General features: G+C 44.6%; 1 protein-coding gene across 1 annotated transcript in view; it reads right to left on the reverse strand.

The window, feature by feature from the left end:
- Positions 1-402: 402 nt before the first annotated feature.
- HSP90B1 (heat shock protein 90 beta family member 1) overlaps positions 403-21841 on the reverse strand; it is a 44667-nt gene continuing 23228 nt past the window's right edge. Inside the window, exons 9-18 of the mRNA XM_069629919.1 lie at positions 21590-21727; positions 20156-20233; positions 20010-20075; positions 18315-18581; positions 17685-17930; positions 17314-17450; positions 7787-7865; positions 7536-7691; positions 7154-7282; positions 403-933 (exon numbers count right to left, since the gene is read on the reverse strand). Of these exons, the coding sequence (XP_069486020.1) occupies positions 904-933; positions 7154-7282; positions 7536-7691; positions 7787-7865; positions 17314-17450; positions 17685-17930; positions 18315-18581; positions 20010-20075; positions 20156-20233; positions 21590-21727 (1326 nt within the window). The 3' untranslated portion in view covers positions 403-903. The remainder of the gene's footprint in view (positions 934-7153; positions 7283-7535; positions 7692-7786; positions 7866-17313; positions 17451-17684; positions 17931-18314; positions 18582-20009; positions 20076-20155; positions 20234-21589; positions 21728-21841) is intronic.

Here is a 21841-nt window from a genome sequence, read left to right on the forward strand (position 1 = left end):
CTCTTCCACTGGTTGTTTTTAATAAAGAACTCACTCCACACAATTACCTGCTCTCCAATGCCTGCACTGGCAGGATATTATTGCAAGGTGCACATGGATGGGCTTTATAGCCCACTATGACAATCCTAGATTAGCCAGGACCCATTCAGTTCATTATGCAAGATGTGTGGCATAACCGGGTGGGGGTGGGGAGCCTACCAATAAAATGGTGCCACTCTGAAAGCTCCCACTGTTAACATACAATGGGTTACCAAAATTCAAACCACCCACGAAGACCCTTGCAATGAGTTGGGAGAAGTGAGCATGGTTTTACTAAGGATCTAAAATGTATCGTGAACGTTGGCCACATTGGAATGCACTCTGCATGCAAGACACTGGATGAGACAAATGAAATTCCTTGACTTCAGTACAAAAACCAACCAGAAACTTTATTTCTTGAAAGATCATACAGCTGAAGGTTCTGAAAATATCAATTGGCATTACTGCTGTAAAGTTCATTAACAGTTTGCCACAGACAAATCCCCTACATTGTACTTCATTCATACTTAAAACCGTATGTGAAAGTTCTAATCCCACAGTGCCCAGGATTCCTATTGCCGGAGTCGACTGATGACAGAAAATGCTCCCATCTCCTTCAAAATACTAGAGCAATTCTGCTGAAGGGGGCCGCAAAACCCACAAAATAGTTGTAGTGGAACAGGATGAAACGAAAATTGTTTTTGGAACATTTATTTGTTCACATGACAAGATTTTACATCATAAATAGTACAAATTTACATTGGAGGAATGGTAAAAAAAAAAAATTAAAAAAAACAATCTGCCCCTCCAACATTTTACAGTGAACCAAGTAGCCATAGGCCCCTCCGACCCAGACACTCAAAAACCCAAACGATGAGGTCCCATTTACAATTCATCCTTCAAATCTGTGGATTCCTGTGAAAGACAAACGGGGAGGCCACATTAAACCAAGTTTTCCACGAAAACCAAGCCACATTAAAGGATGCGAGAACAAAAAAGAATGATTAAACACATCATTAACTTGTAACTAATGTCAACCTGAACATATATTCCATATTTACAGCTTTGAATGACATTTAAATCACATGGCATTTCTTGGGATAAAACCAATCCTAGTCTGAAAAATCCCAAATTCCATCCGTTCCTCTCCTGCACCACACAGCCTAGTTTAAAGATTACAAACTAGTACATGCTGCACACAGTTCTACTTTGAGTATTGGTCATTAAAACAAGCCTCAAAGTGGTACAGCATGCAGCAAATGTTAACAATCATTTTTAACCTAGCAGCAGACTTCTTTGGCAGGGAAAGTCAAAAGAAAAAAAAAACCAACCCATTGCTCCACTCTTTGCCCAACTCGTGTTTGTGGTTCTTAGGAAGCCAGTCCTAATATAAAAAGGTAGCAGGCGCTCCTCTCCAGAAAGAACATGGCACGATAACTTGTTCTGAGATGAGAGTTTGCAGCACACGCATGTTCTCTCTGGAGAGGAGCACCTGTTGATCACCCCAAGTTATTTGGGGGGGCAACCAGGCGTGGACTCCCGGCTCACTGCTCAGAGGCACAGCTTCACCTCACTGATGAGGCCCAACAAGGCTGAAACACATGTATGGGGTTCCTGTTGGTACTCTTGTTCAGCGAGGAATTGCCATAGCATTTGGTGCTGGCCTGCCCATGTGGGCGGGACAAAGACTGATATGCAAATGGATAATTCCCATCTGTGAAAGGTACAGTGAGCAAAAAGCATGTGCTGCAAACTCATCTCAGAACAGGTTATCATGCCATGTTCTTTCTGGAGAGGAGCGCCTGCTAATATATTTACAATGGGGTGAGTTCGAGTGATATTCTGACCAGGATGTGGCGGAGTAAATTGAACAGTCACTGGGGACAAATACATGGGTGGACATGCATAGATCAAGGACAAGTGCAGATCCACGATAGAGCTAACTGTTAGGGATGAAGTGTTAGAGTGGAGGCAGTGGAAGGAACAGGGGCAGGTTAGAGGCAAAGGAAAAATGTTAGCTAGAACGCAGATGAGCGGTAGGTTAAGAGGGTAGCTGAGGCGAAGACATAGGTTTTTAGTTTGGTTTAGAACAAGGTGGTATAGGTATCTGGGGGAAGAGAATTCCATGCAAGTGGAGAAAGGGGAAGCTAGAGAAAGCACAGGGAGGGCAAGGAGCCATAAGGGTAGTTGGAAGCAGAGTGGAGATTATGAGAAGGCTTGTAGAGTTGGATAGGTAGTGATGCTTTGCCATGGAGAGATTTGTGAATCAGGAGAAGACACTTCAATCTGGCAGCACCAGAAAAAGATTAGTGTTAAGACAGTGCGCAACAGCATAACCGTGGAGTGGATTTGCAACAGCATCACCGTGGAGTGGACAAAAAGTGGCCATCTGAATAATCAACCAGTGCAGACAGTTTTGTTTAAAATAGTCTGATTTTCATACTTCAAATTCCAGTGTTGAGTAGTCCTTTAAAATATGTCCCATATCAGGAAGCCCCCAGGACATGACAGGCCACAGTGAAGATCACCCCCATCAGGGGGTACAAGGCGACACTTGGTGACAAATTCACAGCTGCAGTATGGTTCATCATTAGGTTAGATTTTCAGAACTATGCTAAAGATCCCTCAACTGTGAGACCCCAGCACATTTTGCTGGACTGGAGGATCATTTTCTTTAAGCGAGTGGGAACCTCACCCCCCCCCCCCCCCCCACATCACCCTTTTACTCTTTCCATGGAAGTCATTTTTTTTGCAAGAACAGCCACCCCCCCCCCCCTCCCAAGTTTGAATGAGCGTGCCGATTGGCTGGATGCCTGGTTCTGGAAGCTAAAGACAAGTAGACCACTGGAGCTGAATCCGATGAAGACACCCATAGCAGATTACAGCTACCCGAGATGCCTGCTGTGTAACCACTGCTAGCGCTGACCCCTTCCATGCAACAGTCTCTCGAAGGAAGACTTTGACTAGTGAAACCAATCGGTCCTAAGACTACCTGATTTTCAAGCCATCCCACGATGAGCTGGAAATCGCCAATACCCTGGAACCTTGTGGCAGAGTGATGTGCAAGGACTTCCCGTCAACGAATCTCGCAGAAACTTTTGCTGGCCCTCAAGAAGCAATATTCCACTCCTTGAAGTCCCCTCACGAGTGTGCTAGACCGAGATAGGAAAGCGATCAGATGACCCCTCATCTGGTACCAAAAATGGCACCAAATCCACAGAGCTGCGAGAAGCACCAAAGAATGCTCTGCTGGAGCCTTTCCTCTCGACTGCTGCTTCAATTCCCTATCCAGTGTCCTTTCTTTCGTCACCACAACCAAGAATTCAGAGACCAGGTCTTGTGCTGCTGCATCATGAAAGTGTCCCTCTGCAAGCACTTCACTGCTGAGGTACTGTGTGGCTTGAGGTAATACTTACCCAAAACCTTTGTGTCGCTCTTGTGTGGCAATTCGTGTAGTTGGGCGTTCGGCCAGGCCCAAAACTATGAAGTCCTTTACCAACTTAAAGTACTGTACTTGTATGTTCCTAGATGATATCCTCTGGAACTCTTGATTTCCTACAATTTGCCGGTTCCGTCTACTATTGGCCACGGGACCACCAGGGTCCCCATCTGCCTCTGAGAACACTTGTGCCCTAGATCAACGACTGCTTAAGCAGGAGGCCTCTGGAGGGATTCTTGCAAGTGTTGCAAAGTACTTGATACTAAGCTAGGGTGTACTTGCAATGTAGAACTATTCCTGAAACTAAATAATTGGCAGTTGACTATAAATTAGGGTCTGCTTACCTTGGATTGCATACAGCCATTCTAAATGTGTTCTATATTTTTCTTACCATAATTAATTTGTTCGTTTTTATGACTTACAGTACTTAGCATTCTAAAGAGTTCACTATGTTTGCATAGATCAAATTAACCTTCATGTCAAATATAAGTATTTCTTTAGACCATATGTATGCTACAAGTTTCGTACCTTCCAACAGCCCTCTCTCCCTCTAAGGTAGGCCTGGCTGCTCTGCCATAACTACCTCTTGGTACAGGTCTGTACCAAGTCAGTTTATAAAACGATGCCTTGGGCAATAGAGCAAGTCCCTTTTTTGTGGACTTGACCAGGGGCAGAAAAAGGGGTGCCCTAAAGGCTTCTGTACGAGGACATTATTCCATGCTTTATAGGCACAGCACATATGCGAGAATAGCAGCCATCTTCGATATTAGCAGCCATATAGTGTCACAAAGTGTAAACCCGACAGTCCGCACCCCAGGCCTAGGCTGTGAACACAATCGGTTACATCCCAGGCACTGATGAGAAAGGCCAGGAGCTACACATTTCCATAAACCCTTCATTGTCCTAAAAATGTTGCCAACCTTCCCCCACTGGGAATGTTGGCATGGGAGGAGGGCTGCTCCATGCAATCCCACGAGGAGGGCACAAACCCCCACCTGTCCCAATTCTAAGTTATAGTACCCAAATGTCTTAGCCAACCTCTGAATTCCAAGGTACCAGCCAGCCCCAGACCACCGATCATAAAGCTGTTAGACCACCGACCGATCAAGAACGGAACGCAGGCCTCTTTTGTCTTCACTGATACACAGGAAATGGTACTGCTACTGGGAAGGCTTCATCATGATTGTGTGTCGTTGAATAAAGCTAGACTCAATTTGTAAAATCAAGGAGCCTTCCTGGTTTTTACTAATGGAATATATCATGAGTGAGATATTTGGCCCAGAAAGAAGTTAAGTCCAGAAGGAAAAAATACCATATACTCACTAGGGGTTTGTGTGATTAAATAGCTTATATTTGAAACACATATTTACAGGCTTTTATGAACATCCAAATTTCACCATAATGTTTGCGAAATAAAAGGAAAAGAAAAAAAGAGTCTGTGCACCTTAAACATAGTGTGATAAAGTGAAAAAGTTTTTTTGTATATTTCTAAAACAAGAAACAGAAAAAAAATGGTTAGTACTTAATCAACAATTGAAAGCTTAATCCGCATTGGAGTAAATTGATGCGTTTGATCTAGTGGTCTTTATCCATCTGGGTAAATTAAATATAATTCATGATGATTGAATATCATATACAAGAAAAATTAATATTGGGCGTAATTGTCCCAACTGGTTGAGTACCAGTCAATTCCAACTGGATATATGCCAACGTCGCAGGGGGTAGTGTGAGCGGAACTCCCGCTCATAGAGGTGTCACAATCTGTATTGTTTCACTCAGCAAAGTCCCCCTTGCTTGCAAAATGACGTTTCGGCGGCCTTGACGTCCATCGTGTATCCCCCCATCTTGCTACACCCAGTCCGGAGAGTCTGCAATACCAAGAGAGTGTCCACAAGGTGTCTGTGGGGTTATTCAACCGCCCTGAAGGCAGCAGCTTCCACGTCCTTCCAATTTTTGATACACGATGGACGTCAAGGCCGCCGAAACGTCATTTTGCAAGCAAGGGGGACTTTGCTGAGTGAAACAATACAGATTGTGACACCTCTATGAGCGGGAGTTCCGCTCACACTACCCCCTGCGACGTTGGCATATATCCAGTTGGAATTGACTGGTACTCAACCAGTTGGGACAATTACGCCCAATATTAATTTTTCTTGTATATGATATTCAATCATCATGAATTATATTTAATTTACCCAGATGGATAAAGACCACTGGATCAAACGCATCAATTTACTCCAATGCGGATTAAGCTTTCAATTGTTGATTAAGTACTAACCATTTTTTTTCTGTTTCTTGTTTTAAAAATATACAAAAAAACTTTTTCACTTTATCACACTATGTTTAAGGTGCACAGACTCTTTTTTTCTTTTCCTTTTATTTCGCAAACATTATGGTGAAATTTGTTTTACTATCATTGTTCTATGTTCATAAAAGCCTGTAAATATGTGTTTCAAATATAAGCTATTTAATCACACAAACCCCTAGTGAGTATATGGTATTTTTTCCTTCTGGACTTAACTTCTTTCTGGGCCAAATATCTCACTCATGATATATTCCATTAGTAAAAACCAGGAAGGCTCCTTGATTTTACAAATTGAGTCTAGCTTTATTCAACGACACAATCATGATGAAGCCTTCCCAGTAGCAGTACCATTTCCTGTGTATCAGTGTATTTTGTACCCTAGTCTGCTACTCCTCACCACGGGTACACCGAACATTTTCTGTATAACTCTTTTGTCTTCACTTCTGGGTCACGCGATTTGTGCTGTGAGGTACATGGAGGGATGAAATTATAGCCTAGAAAGAGGATGGAAGACCTTCGAGAGGTGCCGGCATGTCTGGGACTGAGTGAAGTTAATATGGCCTCAGCTTTTTTTCCCCCCTGCAGGCCCCAGTCTGCTTGTACCTTGCCTAAACACCATGTAGATGGGTTCTTCCAAAGCTCTCTGCTAAAGATAAAAATGTCACTTTTACCAGAGAGTAAACAAGCGGCAGAGGTAGCCACTTTACACAGTATAATGAATAGCTGGGTGGTGATCAAGTTTGGGCTAGGGTTTGAGGATGGGGAGGCAGACAAAGTACGAGAGAAAAATACTTTTAGACCAAGGGACAGTATTTATAGCAACAAACCAGCGTAGGGTTAAATTAGTCTTGGAAGGACCTGTAAGGTCGCAGGGAGGCGGGCGAGGGGGTGATTGAGTAGGCAGGCCTTCTGTAGTCCTGGGAAGGGGGCGGGGAGCAATGTTGGCAGTGGTGGGGCAGGTATGGCGAAATCTTGAGGAATAGATGGATTATGGCTGCAGCTGCTGTGGTGCAGCTTTGAGTTTGCCATCAGAGGATCCAAATTGCCTGCCTTGGGAGATGACCTGCAGTTCAAAATTACATCTGTTCCCAAGACAAAAAGAAACTTTATGTAAGTTGTTGGGTGATCTTGAAACTCCATTATTTGAACCAGATAGAAGCAAAACCCTAAAAATAGGATTGACATGATGGGGTTGATTAAAGTGGCTTAATGTAACTGAAAAGAAACTCCAAACTAAGAGGTGTTCTGCCTGCAGGAAAGGCAAAGCCACTGCCTCATTTTATAGTTGCAAAGACAAGACCACCTATATTCTTAACACCTGCAACTCATTGCTCTGCTTTCACACAAAAACAGGAGGCGAGCTGGATGGAATGGCTGAAGGAAATACTAACCTGTGCGCCTGTCTGTTCTGTCTTTGCATCAGTTTGTTCATCACCTTCGGCTTCCATGTCCAATTCTTCTTCATCAGGTTCCTCTCCGTCATCAGTTGGTTCGGGCTCCTCTTCAGGCTCATCCTCAACCTACATATGGGTGCACAGATCACAGGTGATCAAGTGACTGAAGGACAACATACACAGCAATCATTGAGGTTACGACTGAAGATATTTCAAGCAGTCAACCAGCAGTAAATGCTAGAAGTACATACAGAACAAGTAGCCAAGGAAAAGAAAGTAAACCTATGCATTCAAAGTAATCCAAGACTGCACAATGTTGTCAACTAGTGTTAAAAGCACAGTTGGATCCCCATCTTCTATCCACCCCTTCAGTACTTACCTTTGCGTTAACGTCAATGTTTAAGCTGAGCCGAAGCATTCTTTCTATTCGGTCTCCGTATTCCTTGGTGTCTTGTAACTGATAGCCCGATCTTATCGTTGCAGTTTCAAAGAGGACCACAGCAAGATCAGACACAGTTTGATCATCTTCATTTTCCTAAATTCAGAGAATAAACAAATTAAATAAATCACAAGTGCTTAGGGTAAAAAGCACCAGATGAGGTTACATTTTCAGCTTAGATTTTGTCTCACCTTGACTCTGCGGAGCATGTCCTTGATGAGCGGATGTCTAGGGTTCACTTCAAAGGTTTTCTTCTGGCTAGCATAGTAACTAGAAACAGAAAAGGCAAGGTGGTCCTTAATGATCATGCCCATTGGATCAAAGGTAGGGCGAGGGCAGCAGTCCAAGAGTACTAAAACCTAAAACTGTTTGTTCACGCGATAAGTGTTGTGCTACAAATCTCCATGATGGGAAGAAACACTACCACAGCAGAAAGGCACAAAGGGGGACAGAAGCTGGCAAAACTTCCTCTCAGTCTAACTGCAGAGATGTAGGATGCAGCTTTCCTTCTGGTGCCGAGGTTTCAAAGCTTTATCCTAGTCATGCTACCACTGGAGCGAACAGCTTCAATGTGTAGGATTTTAGTAGATTGGGAGAGCTAAAGAATCAGTTCAAAAGGCTTTCACTTGTAAAATCCTCATTAATTTTGCCTTCCCAGGATTTATTTAGTACGAAGATGGTAAGGAGTCACTGTGCGCAAGGAACCCAGAGGAGTCACATTGTAATGCTACATTCATCATCTTTATGTTCTCTGGGGTTTGCCTTTAACATTTTCACTTTTTAACAAGGGTACTAAAACAGTAAATCAGCAGTTAGAAACACTGGGGAACCCTACTTGTGTTTAAAGCTTACCAAGATGCCAAAACCCCTGCAACTGTCCCAGTCACTGACAAATTTAAATGACACGGGTTTCTGCATGTTCAAGTAATCCAAGGAGGTACACATACTTGTTAAATAGAACCCCTTCCTACCGGCAAAGCACCCTCCACCCCCAAAGCCCATTACTTATTGGGTACCCTGAGTCTAGGGTTTCTCCTGTTATCGTAGCAGGTGCCCCTGCGCTAGTCTCTTAATGAAGGCTGGGCTCAACGCAGCACTAGTGATTCTCTGGGGGATGATGAAAGCAGAACTGTAACAGTGATGCAATAGAATGAGAGTGCCAATCATTCTATACACTGCATTTGTTCCACTACAAAGCTCAGGGAGGAGATATAAAACAATGGCCTAGTCCAGTCAGTTATCAGCTAGTTTAAATGTGAAAGTTTCCAAAGCTTGCACAACCCTTCTAGTCAAACATCAGGCAGGTATTATTCATATATATTAGTACTTTTGGTTAGGCATAACAGTAAAACAGAAAAAGGCTTAGGGCAGGGCCTTCCCCAACACCTGTACCTGGTGGTATTGTAAATGGGTTGCGAGAAAAGATTGCGACAGACAAGTGAACATACACATTCTTGAATCACTGACAGTAAATGAGTGGAGCAGTGGTTGACCACAACCTCCAACACAATATAAAAAGGTTAAGAGTGAGTGAACTACAAATACAAACCTGGCCCCCAGCTAACCCCTGGACACATTTGCAAACAGTCCTTATTATTTTTACAGGGTAGCACAAGCCACCTTCAGCGAGGTGTTGCAGGGACATTGCCTCCAACGTCCCACGTTATGTTTGTGATGTACACTTAAGGGGCTGGTGGCAGTGAACGGTTCACTCGTTTCCATGGAACATCAGTGCACCTTTGCCTGCTCCTCGTGGTACAAGTCCTCTTCCTTCGCCTGACATGGAAAATGCCCTTCTGGGGTACTCCAGCCCTGGACTCCTGGTCAGAGCTTGCTGTATATGCCAGTTGGATGAAACTGTCCGGTTCAGTCCTCTCTCCAGCCAGCTTTTCCTGAGTTGAATGGAGGAGGCAAGCAGTAAGTACCAGATGAGACAGCCTAATATCACAGGCCCCTTGCATAGGTGGGCTGTAACCTTTAGAGCATGAGCACCAAATCCAGGTACCATGTGACAGTGGCTGCAACCAGAACTGACCAAGCCAACAGAGTTGACCATCAGCCTTCCAATGGATTTGGGAGACCAGAACTGGGTGCCTTCTTCCTCAACGGGCAGGACCACTCTGAAGCCCTGCACCCACCACATTCAATGGTTTGCATTTACTAACTGTAGCTTTGCAGAGGCCGGGCCTAGTCGCTGGAAACTTGCGAACATCCACAGCACTGCCATCTCAACATGAGGAAGGGCCTGCTGGAACCTAAAATCTTGACTGTACTGCTCCAGCGGGCTCGCTGACGTGTACTGGGCCACACAGATTCAGTCCCATCAGTTGCTCGGGCCGCAGGACCAATCTCAGGCAGAGATCCCTGAACAGAGTTAGAACAGCTTCAGACAGAACAATGACTGTAAGCCACGAAACTGCAGCCTGTGAATCTTCTACTGCCAAGCTTATAGTGAACCACATTGCCTGTTCATGAATTCCGAAGTGTTATTAAGTCAGGGGCAAGATTCCTACCATCTATTTACTGTGAACAAGAGTGAATTCAAGGGGCAACCTCCCCCTTTGATGCTAGGGAGGTGAGCCCACTACGCAAGACCTTCCCTAGCAGTCTGGGTAAGGGGACCCCACTGGGAGAGACTCCCTTTAAGGGAAAAGGACTCCCATATCCATTGCCCATCATGGCATACATGAGACGACAGATGCTTAACAAAAACAGAACTGGCCTGAAGACGTCAAAAAGCCAGTTAGATAGCACAGCGAGTAGAGCGCTCGCTTTGACATTTGTGCAGAGCCTGCCGATGCAGGTTCGAATTCCGGCAGGGCCAAACTCAATCTTTCATCCTTCCGAGGTCGATAAATGAGTACCACACACCGTGGGTAATGAGCAAGGCTCAGATGCCGGAGGGTTTGTAGCGCTATATAAATGCTAAATTGTTATTATGCACCACGAGTTTTAGAAAACAGAAGCAGTCTCTTTAAGGACAAACCTCGACTTCACTGTGCTAAGGAGGACACCATGAGATGAGAATACATGTCAGGAGGGGAGGGGCCCCTGGTAGTGTAACAAGCAGGAGGCAGAGCCAATAAGAGGCAGCTCCTGTGGAATTTAGAATGACGCCTGAGCTAGAGTATCAGACGCTGGTGAACAGCATACTGAAGCAGCAAGAAACAGTCCGAGAACCCAAAACCAGTTGGTGGTGTGAACAGGTAGTTTGTGGTGGGCAAGCAGCCCAAACTACACCAACTCACAAGCGAGAAACTGTTGAGGAGATGGCAACGGAGAAGATGGAAAGAAGCCAAGCAGAAAAGAAGGTCCCGAGTGACCACGAGCCTCAGAGACAACCCCTCCACCCCCGCACCCTCCCCATGGAGAGGTAACCAGGAGAACAGGAGACAAAATTGAAATAAATGCGTTCCAGTGAAATTGTGGATACACCAAGTTGACAAAATCTGATCTGCAGGGTTCGAAATTGCCAGGCGCAGGGAGCCATTTAGCTGCTTGTTATAGCCAAGGGTAGCCAGATTAGTTTGAACCCAAGAGCTACTTGTTACTCCCAGGAAAGTGGTGTCATAAAAACAGATTTATTAACTGTGTGTAGTTGTGGGAATGTGTATAAAAGAGTAAAAGACACCTAAAGCATATTGGATATTTGCATCTCACACTACGTACTAGCTCCTGCCTAAAGGGTGATGCCTGATAGCCAGGTGCTGAGTTTTGCTCCTTGTTATCCAATCCTAATTTCGACCCCTGGAGCTGTAACAATATAAGAGGAAACATTACATTTAAAACAGAAGAAAAAAAAAAGTCAGTGGGGAAGACTACCCTTGGAAGAGGATAGCAGATCCCAACCCTCAAGAGGGATAAATAGTAAGACTCTGAAATACGAAGAGAAAGATGACCAGGATAATTCTACGCTAAGAAGGTAACGCAATATTAATCCTGAAAGGATACCCCAACCAAGGGAAGTTATCACAAGGTCATACACAGCCAAACCATGTGGCTCCAGGGATCAAACAAACTTCAGGAAAAAGTTCTGGGAAAATCCCACCAGATCGGAAATAGTCAAAAACCTTATCCTAGATGTGCAAGTCCTGGCACAGAAGGTGGCTAGAGACCATTTGAAAATAAAATCTTGAAACTCACAAAGCTTCACCAGGAGTAGATGGTCATTCTCCTGGCCTTCGTTTGCTTTGAATAGTGCTAGGGACAGAGGGTTCCTTGGTGGAACCGTTGCCAAATTTACTGCTGAAATTTCTCCCTTCATTAGGAATAAAATGACTTCACTTATTTAAGAAAACCACCATCAAGACCGCTGTACCTACCTGACCTAAAGGTAATTCGACAATGAAATCCAACGAGAGAATGCCATGGAGTCCAGCCGGGTCCCCTATTGATCATCCAGACATGATTGAGGATATCTACTCTGGTCTTCCACCAATAAATTACACACTAGTTCTAGACTTACGAAAACCTGGATATCCAGCCAATAAGCATTCATGACAATCCTCGCGTAGCTTTAGCTTTTATCTCCATATGGAGCCCATCCAAGGTCATTCTTGCTGTAGAGAGCAGCCTTCCCATTTAATCTTCCTAGTTTAAAGGTTACAACATAAAATGCAAAAAGGTGGTAAAAGACATGGAGCTGATGGGGTGCAAGTGTTCTTACAGATGGTCAGTTAGTACAGTTACTGTCCGTTTTGCTCCAAGCAAATAGTATCCATTCTTGAAAAGAAGCTTTAATTGCTAAAGTTCACGATCCGTTACGGTATAATTTACCTATGTAGAAGAAAAATTTGAAATATTGAAAAATATGGCACCAGATTGAACATGGGCCTTTCATTACAGCCATGGGCGCCTTTTACCGCTACTTCCACAGGAGCTCTTGCGGAACCCCACAGACCCTCAAGATGAACTACCTCAGTTGTTCCTTCTAGAAGACAATACAAAAGACTGCTGCCTCAGTCTTCTTGAGACACAGGAATCTGTTCTATCCTCAGCTAGAGCTTAGAGGATTTTATGTTTTGTGTCCAATATAACAATGTAGTTTAGGGTTTTCTTCCATCCGAAATAATAAGTTCAAATATATTTACAGGAGGTTCGGTCTTGTATTCTTTTTCTTGCTTTTCAGAAAGAAACTACCATCTACCTATTGAAAATTAAAGGGATGGTCTAGTAAAAAATGTTATTTAAAAAATAGATAGGCAACAAAAAAAAAATACTAGCATTCTCCGTTTTAAAACTTCCCATGTAAAATTGAGCTATTCAAGCTCAAAATTCGCAAAAGCAAGCACATGGGCACATCCATTTTGTGAAATGGAGGCCCTCCTGTGCTGGCTTTTGCAGCACTAATGAAGGAAAAGCCAGCTAGCTGTAGTAAACAAAGGCTACCGCTGGGTGGCTTTCCCTTCATTAGTCCTGTAGGCGGAGGACGGGGACCGGAGACCAGAGCAGTAAAGCTGCAGTTGAATCTCGGTAAGTGCCATTTAATTTTTTTTTAAATAAGCACTAGCTGCGTTTTTTTTTTAATCTAAGTTTTCCGGGCTGGAGGAGCCCGGAAACCTTAGAAATAAAACCGCAGCTTTAAAAACGTTGCATTTATGTTTGCGGTCGCTTTTGAAGCGACCGCAAACAAATAAAACGTATTGTGTTGGAAAACGCTGCGTTTTTTCTTTCCAAGTTTCTCAGGCTCCTCCGGCTCGGAGGAGCCTGAGAAACTTGGAAAGAAAAAACGCAGCGTTTTCCAACACAACCGCGTGTGTTTCTGCCTGCTGTGGCTATCACTTTGGGTCTCCGGTGCTCCCAGGGGAGCACCGGAGACCCAATGTGAAAGCCACAGTAGGCAGAAACACACGCGGTTGTGTTTACATGCCGCGTAGTGTTTCTACCTACAGCTGATTTCCCATCTGGGGCTCTCGGGCTCCCTGTGGGGAGCCCGAGAGCCCCAAATGGGAAAGCAGATTTAGGCAGACAACGCAGCATTTAGCATTTCCCATTTGGGTCTCTCGGGCTCCCCACGGGGAGCCCGAGAGCCCCAGATGGGAAATCAGCTGTAGGTAGAAACACTACGCGGCATGTAAACACAACCGCGTGCGTTTCTGCCTACTGTGGCTTTCACATTGGGTCTCCGGTGCTCCCCTGGGAGCACCGGAGACCCAAAGTGATAGCCACAGCAGGCAGAAACACACGCGGTTGTGTTGGAAAACGCTGCGTTTTTTCTTTCCAAGTTTCTCAGGCTCCTCCGAGCCGGAGGAGCCTGAGAAACGCGGAAAGAAAAACCGGAGCGTTTTCCAACACAATAACGTTGTATTTATGTTTGCGGTCGCTTCAAAAGCGACCGCAAACATAAATACATTTTTAAAGTTGCGGTTTTATTTCTAAGTTTTCCGGGCTCCTCCAGCCCGGAAAACGTAGAAAAAAAAACTGCAGCTAGTGCTTATTTAAAAAAAATAATAATAATAGCACTTACCGAGATTCAGCTGCAGCTTTCCTGCTCTGGTCTCCGGTCCCCGTCCTCCGCCTACAGCACTAATGAAGGGAAAGCCACCCAGCGGTAGCCTTTGTTACTACAGCTGGCTGGCTTTTCCTTCATTTGTGCCGCAAAAGCCAGCACAGGAGGGCCTCCATTTCACAAAATGGATGCGCCCATGTGCTTGCTTTTGCGAATTTTGAGCTTTAATAGCTCAAAATGTTACATAGGAAGTTTTAAAACGGAGAATGCTAGTATTTTTATGTTGCCTATCTATTTTTTTTTAAAAACAAATTTTACTAGACCGTCCCTTTAATTATCCGTTTCCAGGTTCTGAGCTGCAAAAAGCTCAGAACACAGTTTCTATTACTCCATATGCATGTGACGGTTCTGATCAGTTATATGCTGTTACACACTAAAGTAGAACTTGCGTCTTTTTACATATATACAGTGACCTACAGCTATGATTTGCAGCCCTTTGTTCCTCTCTTCACAACTTCCGAGTAGCAGTGAAGTCATTACTGCCCCTGCGTAGTGTCTCAGACTGAAATCTAGTGCGCACGCGCAATTGGAAAGGACTCTGGCTACTTTGCAGTCGGCTTTTGCAACATACCTTAAGCGGGAGACTAGCGAAACGCCAAGAAGAATGGCTTCCTCGTCATACTAAAACACTGCTTCCACATGAAAGCGCAACTGTGTTTTGGCAACCACTCATCCTCCCACCATTGGCTTCTGACTGTTCAATCTGATAATCCTGACACCCTGGAATCTCCTTTCAGCGTTGAGTATTTTCTTTTCAGTGCAAATCTTGCTTTAAAAAAAGGATCTTCATTAAAACATGACTGGCTTGCGCAAACTTTTAGATGAAAGGCAGTTAAAGAATTCTGCAAAATTCTAAAATCACCTGATCCTAGTCAGAAAGAAAAAAATTATAATAAATGCCCAGACGCCAACACTCCATATTGGCTTGGGCTCATCTCCATTCTCTGCAATGATATGTATATATACACCCAGACCCTACAAACAACTGTCGCCGTGGGACCAGACCAATGTCTACAGAGTGTCTGCAAACATGACACGCCACATTGCACACCCCTATCCCCATTGCATTGGGCATAAAGCTCTCAAGTTAAAAGTATCTACATAACTGGGCCAAAAGAAGTGAAAACTGGGCATGGAGTCCTCTCTTTCATCACCTACGGCCTGGAAACTGATAGTAGCTGGAGGTACCAACCTCAGCGACCTTTCACAAAAACCTGTCGCTTACCAGACATACTTTTATGCTATACTGGCTCCTGGCAACCTACACCAACTCCTCTACCACACAATCCCCATTTTATTTATGTGTATACTCCTACAACTGTTGAATTGTGAATGCTAGGTATGAAGCTGGATTTCCAGAAGCAAACCCTGGACGCAGATTCTGAGGCCAACCCATCATAGCAAACCGGAAAGTCATGGTAGAGTATTGGAGCAGCAATGCTCAGACCAGAGTGGTCTAGGACCACAATGTCATAATTCCAGTTATACATATGGGGACATAATTGTATATATTATCAGGCCCTTTGAACACTCAAAAAAGTATGGTCACCAGACTAAATATATACTTTTATTGTTGGGGAGAGGGTTCCGAGTAGAACCCCTATACTTTACCTTTGAGATATTTCATGAACCTTTCGCCATAATCGTAAGCAATGCTTTCAATAACTGAGCAGTAAAACAAGTGAAGAGCTTGAAACAGTTTACAAAATGAGTAGACAAAATATAGAACACTGAGCAGTCCTAGAGTTTGATCCCAATCCTATTTGGGTCCAGCCGAGATATGAAATGGGGCCTAGTGCCCAAGTCACGTCTACTATTGGATTTGAGCAGTCGTTGCAAGTCTCTCCCAGTCCCACCATGCTAGGGAAGGCCCAGTGAGGCGGAGCCTTCATCATGCCATCACTGAGGCGAGGGAGGTATAGGGCCAGGACTTTATGGTCACATAATTTTATTGGGGGTTTGGGAGGGGGGCGTGTGGCAGTAGGAATAGGTAGTGTAACTGACTCCCCCTACTCCCCCCCCCCCCCCCCCCCCCCCCCAACTCCCAAACTCAGATTCTTCAGAACCACCCCAGGGGTTCCTAGATCCACTGTGCCCTCTTGCAGTTTCAGCATCTGGATTGGTTCTGGCTAGTACACGGTTCAGACTACAGTAATAAGATTCTGCAGAATGGACAGCTGTACACCCTTGGCACAAATATGCATGCTTCAACAGAAGACCAAGGACATGAAGAAAGCAGAATGGCAGGCGTCCCAAGATCAGGCTGCGACAGGCTATCTTTAGGTGGATAGCTAAGGAGCAAGCCCTGAAACATCCTGCACAGAGGGGAACCTTTAAAACAACAGCACCTAGAGACAAGTACCAATATCCCCAGGCAGAGGTTTCCACTCAAACAAGGGGAGGGTATTTTTCAGGACTGCAACATGGATCTGGTACCCATGAAGTGGACAAAGAAAAGCAAAGTATTTTCTCCCAATATGCAGAGATGGGCCCAACACTTAGCCTCCTAGACCTATTAGGTCCCTGTACTTCACCACACTGGTGCAGTCTCATCGCACTGGTCGCCAGCTCTGAATCCCCACTGCAGTGGTGCCAGCATCCCCGACCCTGGCAATGCAGTCCCCTGAATTCCCTCTAGACTTTCTGAATATTTTTCTGCACATTTCCTCCAAAGGCATAGCTCTGGTTCGTCTGAAACCATGTAAAGCACGTCCGTGTACATCCTGCACAGCGCTCTGACTATCTCTTCTCCAAGCTACAGCAGCTATACCGTGTTTCTTCTATGTTGTGTCTTTCTCTTCTAATAGCTCTGGGTTGGGCGCCATAGAAGGTTCAACCCAAGACTTGTCCTGCCTTCCTCATCTATTGGTCTTGGTCACCCTTATTCCCTTGCAATTTCGGCTTTTTGGTCACATGGTCTCAGGAGGGTAGGTTCCAAGGGTTCGGGCCACCATCTTTTCATCACTATTGGTCTGGAGCAGTTCTGGTCATCGTTCAGTTTTCCTGGTTTATCAAAGAGAGCAGCTGAGTTTTCTGCTTCCACCAGGGAAATCATACGACAGCAATCCCTTCTTGCAATCCCTTCTATAGTAGTTGTCCAGTAGGGAACTGGACAACTACTATAGGTTAAGAAGATTTAAGGTGGAAGCGGAAAAAAGGGCGCAAAGGTTTACATTGAGAAGGTGAGCCATTGTGGCAAGATAGACCTACTTGGTGGAGATGTCTTTGCCAGTCTGGTACGCCTGAGCCTTCATGATCCTTTCCATATTTCCAGACCACCCATACTGACTTGCCACAAGTGCACAAGGGGAGTCCGTTAATCGCTGGGAAACTATGGCCTTCTCAATCTAAAAAATAGAAAGAAATTAATTTCAGCAAGGAATGTACGCTGCCATAGAGAATCTCCGTTTCTCAATGGTCGCCCGCTGCAATTTACAGGAGACATTACCTTCTACTACTCTTCACCCGCAACACCTGCCACCATCTGCCTGCCCACCCCCCTCACCCCCCCACCCGTGTTCCATATCCAAAAAGGCTGGTGATTTAGTTCTGTGCGACAGTACAGCCTATGCCAGCCTTACCTTGTCTTTCAGAGCCTTGTCCTTCATCCAGTTCAGCAGTGGTTCGTACTCCTTCTCCAAAGCTTCACGAGCCTCCTTAGTTTTCTCGCTTTCATCAAATTTCACACCTTCTTTGGCCACATTCTGGAATCTCTTGCCATCAAATTCTGGCAGAGCCTGGATGCAATATTCATCCACGGGCTCAATCAGAAAGACCACTTCATAACCCTTCTTCAGAAGGCGTTCAACAAAGGGAGAGGATTCCACCTGTATGGAGAGAACTTAAGTCAGGTATGGACAGTGGCACCAGGCTACCTTGCTACAAGAGCAAACCGGAAAAGGTGGCCATTTGAATTTATTAAAACAAGTCAAGGAACTGTATGGAAAGTGAGCAAGACTCTAAACTAGACCCCTCAGCAGGACTACCCATTAATGGCAAACCTTGGGGGGCAACCCACACTGACAGTGGACATGCTTAAACGCTTCCCCACTTCCAAATAGATACACTTCCCAACCAGAACCACAGTAAAGTGGAGGCTGCAGGGAATAAAGCCAAAACCATCACCCAGGATTATGAAAACATCTAAATGTGTAGGAAAGCGACCTCAAGACTTGCAGCAATATTGTCCAATACAGGCTTTAGGCCCTTACCTCCTTGCGACTGGTTCCAGCCATAAAATAGATTTTATCCTGCTTCTCCTTCATGCGCTCCACATACTGCTCCAGGCTGGTCAGTTCACTAGAATGGGAGGACTGGAAGCGTAGCAGCTTAGCCAGGCGGGTCCGGTTGGAGTGGTCTTCAATTACTCCAAGCTTCACGTTTGTACCAAACTCTTTCCAGAACTTGTCATTGTATTGGTCTTCAGCTATCTTCTTGATCATGTCAAGGGTTTTACGCACCAGTTTCTTTCTAATAACCTAAGATTAGAAACAAAGTGCCTTTAAGTAAAAAAAGTACAAAAAAAACAAACGAAAAAGCAAGCTGCAGTGTTCAAACAACCGGCTAAGCCAGCAGATCCACCAACCCTCGTGTCAGTGCCGCTTGGCGGTGCAGAAAAAGTGCCATCAGGAGGAGGCTAGGTCATACAGTACCTACCAACTCAATGGGGGGTAAAAATAGGAGCACTGAGACTAACTGAATGCAATCACCACAGACTGACTCTCTGTGTCTCTATGTGCATTCAAATATGGTGTGATAATCCTGACTGGCAAACTACACGCTCCCTTACTTTGGAGCTGTTACACCACCTTCATAGCCCCCTTCACACTGGAATTGCAGCAGGTCGCAACACACGTGAAAGGCACACAGCACCTCAATAAATCCCGATTTAAAGTATGCTCACAGTAGTGCTACAGGGCCCTGTAAGGAGCAATCCAAAATGGTTCCAACAGGAGCCTAGCACCAGCTCGACAGCCATGGCAAAAGTTCTGCGAATAGGGCACCGGGAGTGACTGGGTCAGTCAATGACCTCCTCCACCCAAGAAAAGGAGTCCTCCGGCTGGCCCAAGATACAGGAGATTTGGAACCAGGGCCCTGCAGATTACGCGATTCTACAGCCGTCATTCCTGCTGTTCGGGCTTCTGGTTTGATTCAGAGCCCAAAAAAACGAGCCATACAGTAGGGTTTCAACACCTCAGAGCAGGTTCTCCCAAGACTAAGGAAGTCACCCATTAACTGCAAATGCCAGCTATCAAAAAGGGCCTTTGAAGACATGGTATCCAAGAAAGATTTCCATTTCACCAAACACTTTCCACAGATCTGGCTGGATGTGTTAAAAGCCCCTCCCATACCCCAATCCCCTTTGAGGGAACCACTACCAGACGAAGCATGTAGTTCTGAAAATGCAGAATACGGTGTGCAGGCTTAAGGGTAGTACGCTCATGATGGGATGGAACAAACAAATTTGCTTTGCCTTTTAGGTGGTTGAAGCAATAATCTAAAAAGCCCGGTCCTATTTTAATCAGGTGTACAAACGTATCATTCAATAGGCGATTAACAAACCAACCCGACTGAAACGGTTTCATTCGAAACGAGTTTTAGTGGGTGGAGCTCAGAATAAAAGTGGAAATGTAATCCTCCAGCCTTCAGGGTTGGACACAGGCACCAATGAAGTGGCCCCCAATCCACTACTAGCCCAATAGGGTAGTTTGGGCAAATATCTTGCAAATGTTAGTAATATTGGTTAAAACGAACGAAAAGTAGTTACTTGCCCACTGTCAGCCAAAAATTGGAACATAATTGAATCATGGGCTGGCACTTCGGTAATTCATTGCCCTGTAGGGCAGTCCTGCATAGCATGACACGCTCACTGTAGCAACCATCCTCAAAACAAGTTCAACTGTTACCTTAAGCAATTTATGCTGCTGGAGCGTCTCTCGGGACACGTTCAATGGCAGGTCGTCAGAATCCACCTATCAAGAAAAAACCGTGTTAGAAAAGCACAGAAAACCAATAACATGAAGTTTCCAAGTTGTCGACCAAACAAACTTACCACGCCTTTGACGAAGTTGAGGTACTTTGGCATCATGTCGTGGAAATCATCTGTGATAAACACTCTGCGGACGTACAGCTGCAGAAGTAGGACAATTATCAAGCAATCCAAATTATATTTGCATTTTTGTTTAAAAAATAAACTTTGTAACACATGTGCAAGTATACAGACAACATGTAAGACAAAGAAAAGTTTTTCATAAATTTAAATAGGTGCATTCAGTAAGACATAACTATTTCTATTGATCTAATAGACCAGGTAAAACCCTCAACGTGGCTATACACAAAGGATAACCATCACTAGCAATGAGGTTCCAGATTGATTCAGAGAAGATATCTTTACAAGTCTCTGCTAAGTAGAACACCCATTTCGATTAAAGTGCTGGGCAAAACATGAACAATGTTCCCAAGTTTGATAACTCGTCGGTAGAGAATAGGCTACCCTTACTTCCAATTGCAATAATTTCATTAGATGTACATTAAACCTAAAACTAAGAATTGAGTCACCATCTTCAATTGGGAGATTTAACATTAGTAGGTTGGAAGGTTACCAAGATGTTTTTCTTCTTGACAAGATAATTTGCATTTCAAATTCAGGGATTTTTAAAAATAGTCATGGTTTCACTTTTTTTTCCCACTCAAACCGGTTTGCCACATCTAGTCTCACGAGTAGATTCCACACCAGCTTCTTGAAGTTATTGAGGGCCGGCTAACAGTAAAAAAACGGGCGGGCGATTTAATACTTTGCTGTACACGGAGACATTTACAATCCACCATTGCAACGAATTGAGCCCCCATTGGGGGGGGGGGCAGGAGGGGGCACCCTGGAGGTCCAGACGGATCTGGACCATGGTTTCTAAATGCAAGCGATGCAGTTTGTTGATAATCGGAGACATTCCAACTCAAAAAGCGTAGCCCAAAATCTCTGGCGACGCGATCATACACTTCAGTCACATCCACAACGGCTGCTGTAACTTGATGAACTGCTGAAGCATAAGTCGTTTGCGGTTCAGTCCAACCCCTTTATAAAAACCGGATTGGCATGAGTCTCAAGAACCCAGTTATTTAGATGTATGGCCGAAAAGAAATCTTGCGGTCACATCAAGGAGGGCCATCGGCCTGTAGTAGGATGGCTTTTATGAAGATCGGCACCAGGCTTCTTACAAGAACATTTTGTGGTAATGTGGGTAAATAGATCGAAGAGTATTCTGGACCACAGCGAGGTCATGGGTATGCCATCCGGACCCAGCACGTGGGAATATTTAGCTTTGACGATATAAGCCTAGATCTCCTCTTTGGAAAAAAAATCACGCTTCCACTCTGCGTCTGTCCAAGCAAACATAGGCAAACTACAAAACACGTATAGGTGTGTAAACTGCATAAATCTAAATACAATTCAGTCAGGAACTTACTAGCAATCAGCACAGTCACATACCTTAATAAAATCACTCTTTTTAGAGCCATATTCATCAAAGAGGCCACGGGGCGCAGAGCTGGGAATGAAGAGGATAGATTTGAAGGTGACCTCTCCTTCAGCAGTGAAGTGGATATGCCCCAAAGGATCGTCACTTTCCTACAAAGGATGGGATTGTTACATTGTATTCATTTGCACTAGTGTCTTAATGCACACTCGCTGTCGTCGACAACTAGCTTAGACCTAGTTAACGAGCACATTTTCCCAACCATC

Source organism: Ambystoma mexicanum, chromosome 12, assembly GCF_040938575.1.
Source record: "Ambystoma mexicanum isolate Mex_15411 chromosome 12, UKY_AmexF1_1, whole genome shotgun sequence".
Classification (NCBI taxonomy): domain Eukaryota; kingdom Metazoa; phylum Chordata; class Amphibia; order Caudata; family Ambystomatidae; genus Ambystoma; species Ambystoma mexicanum.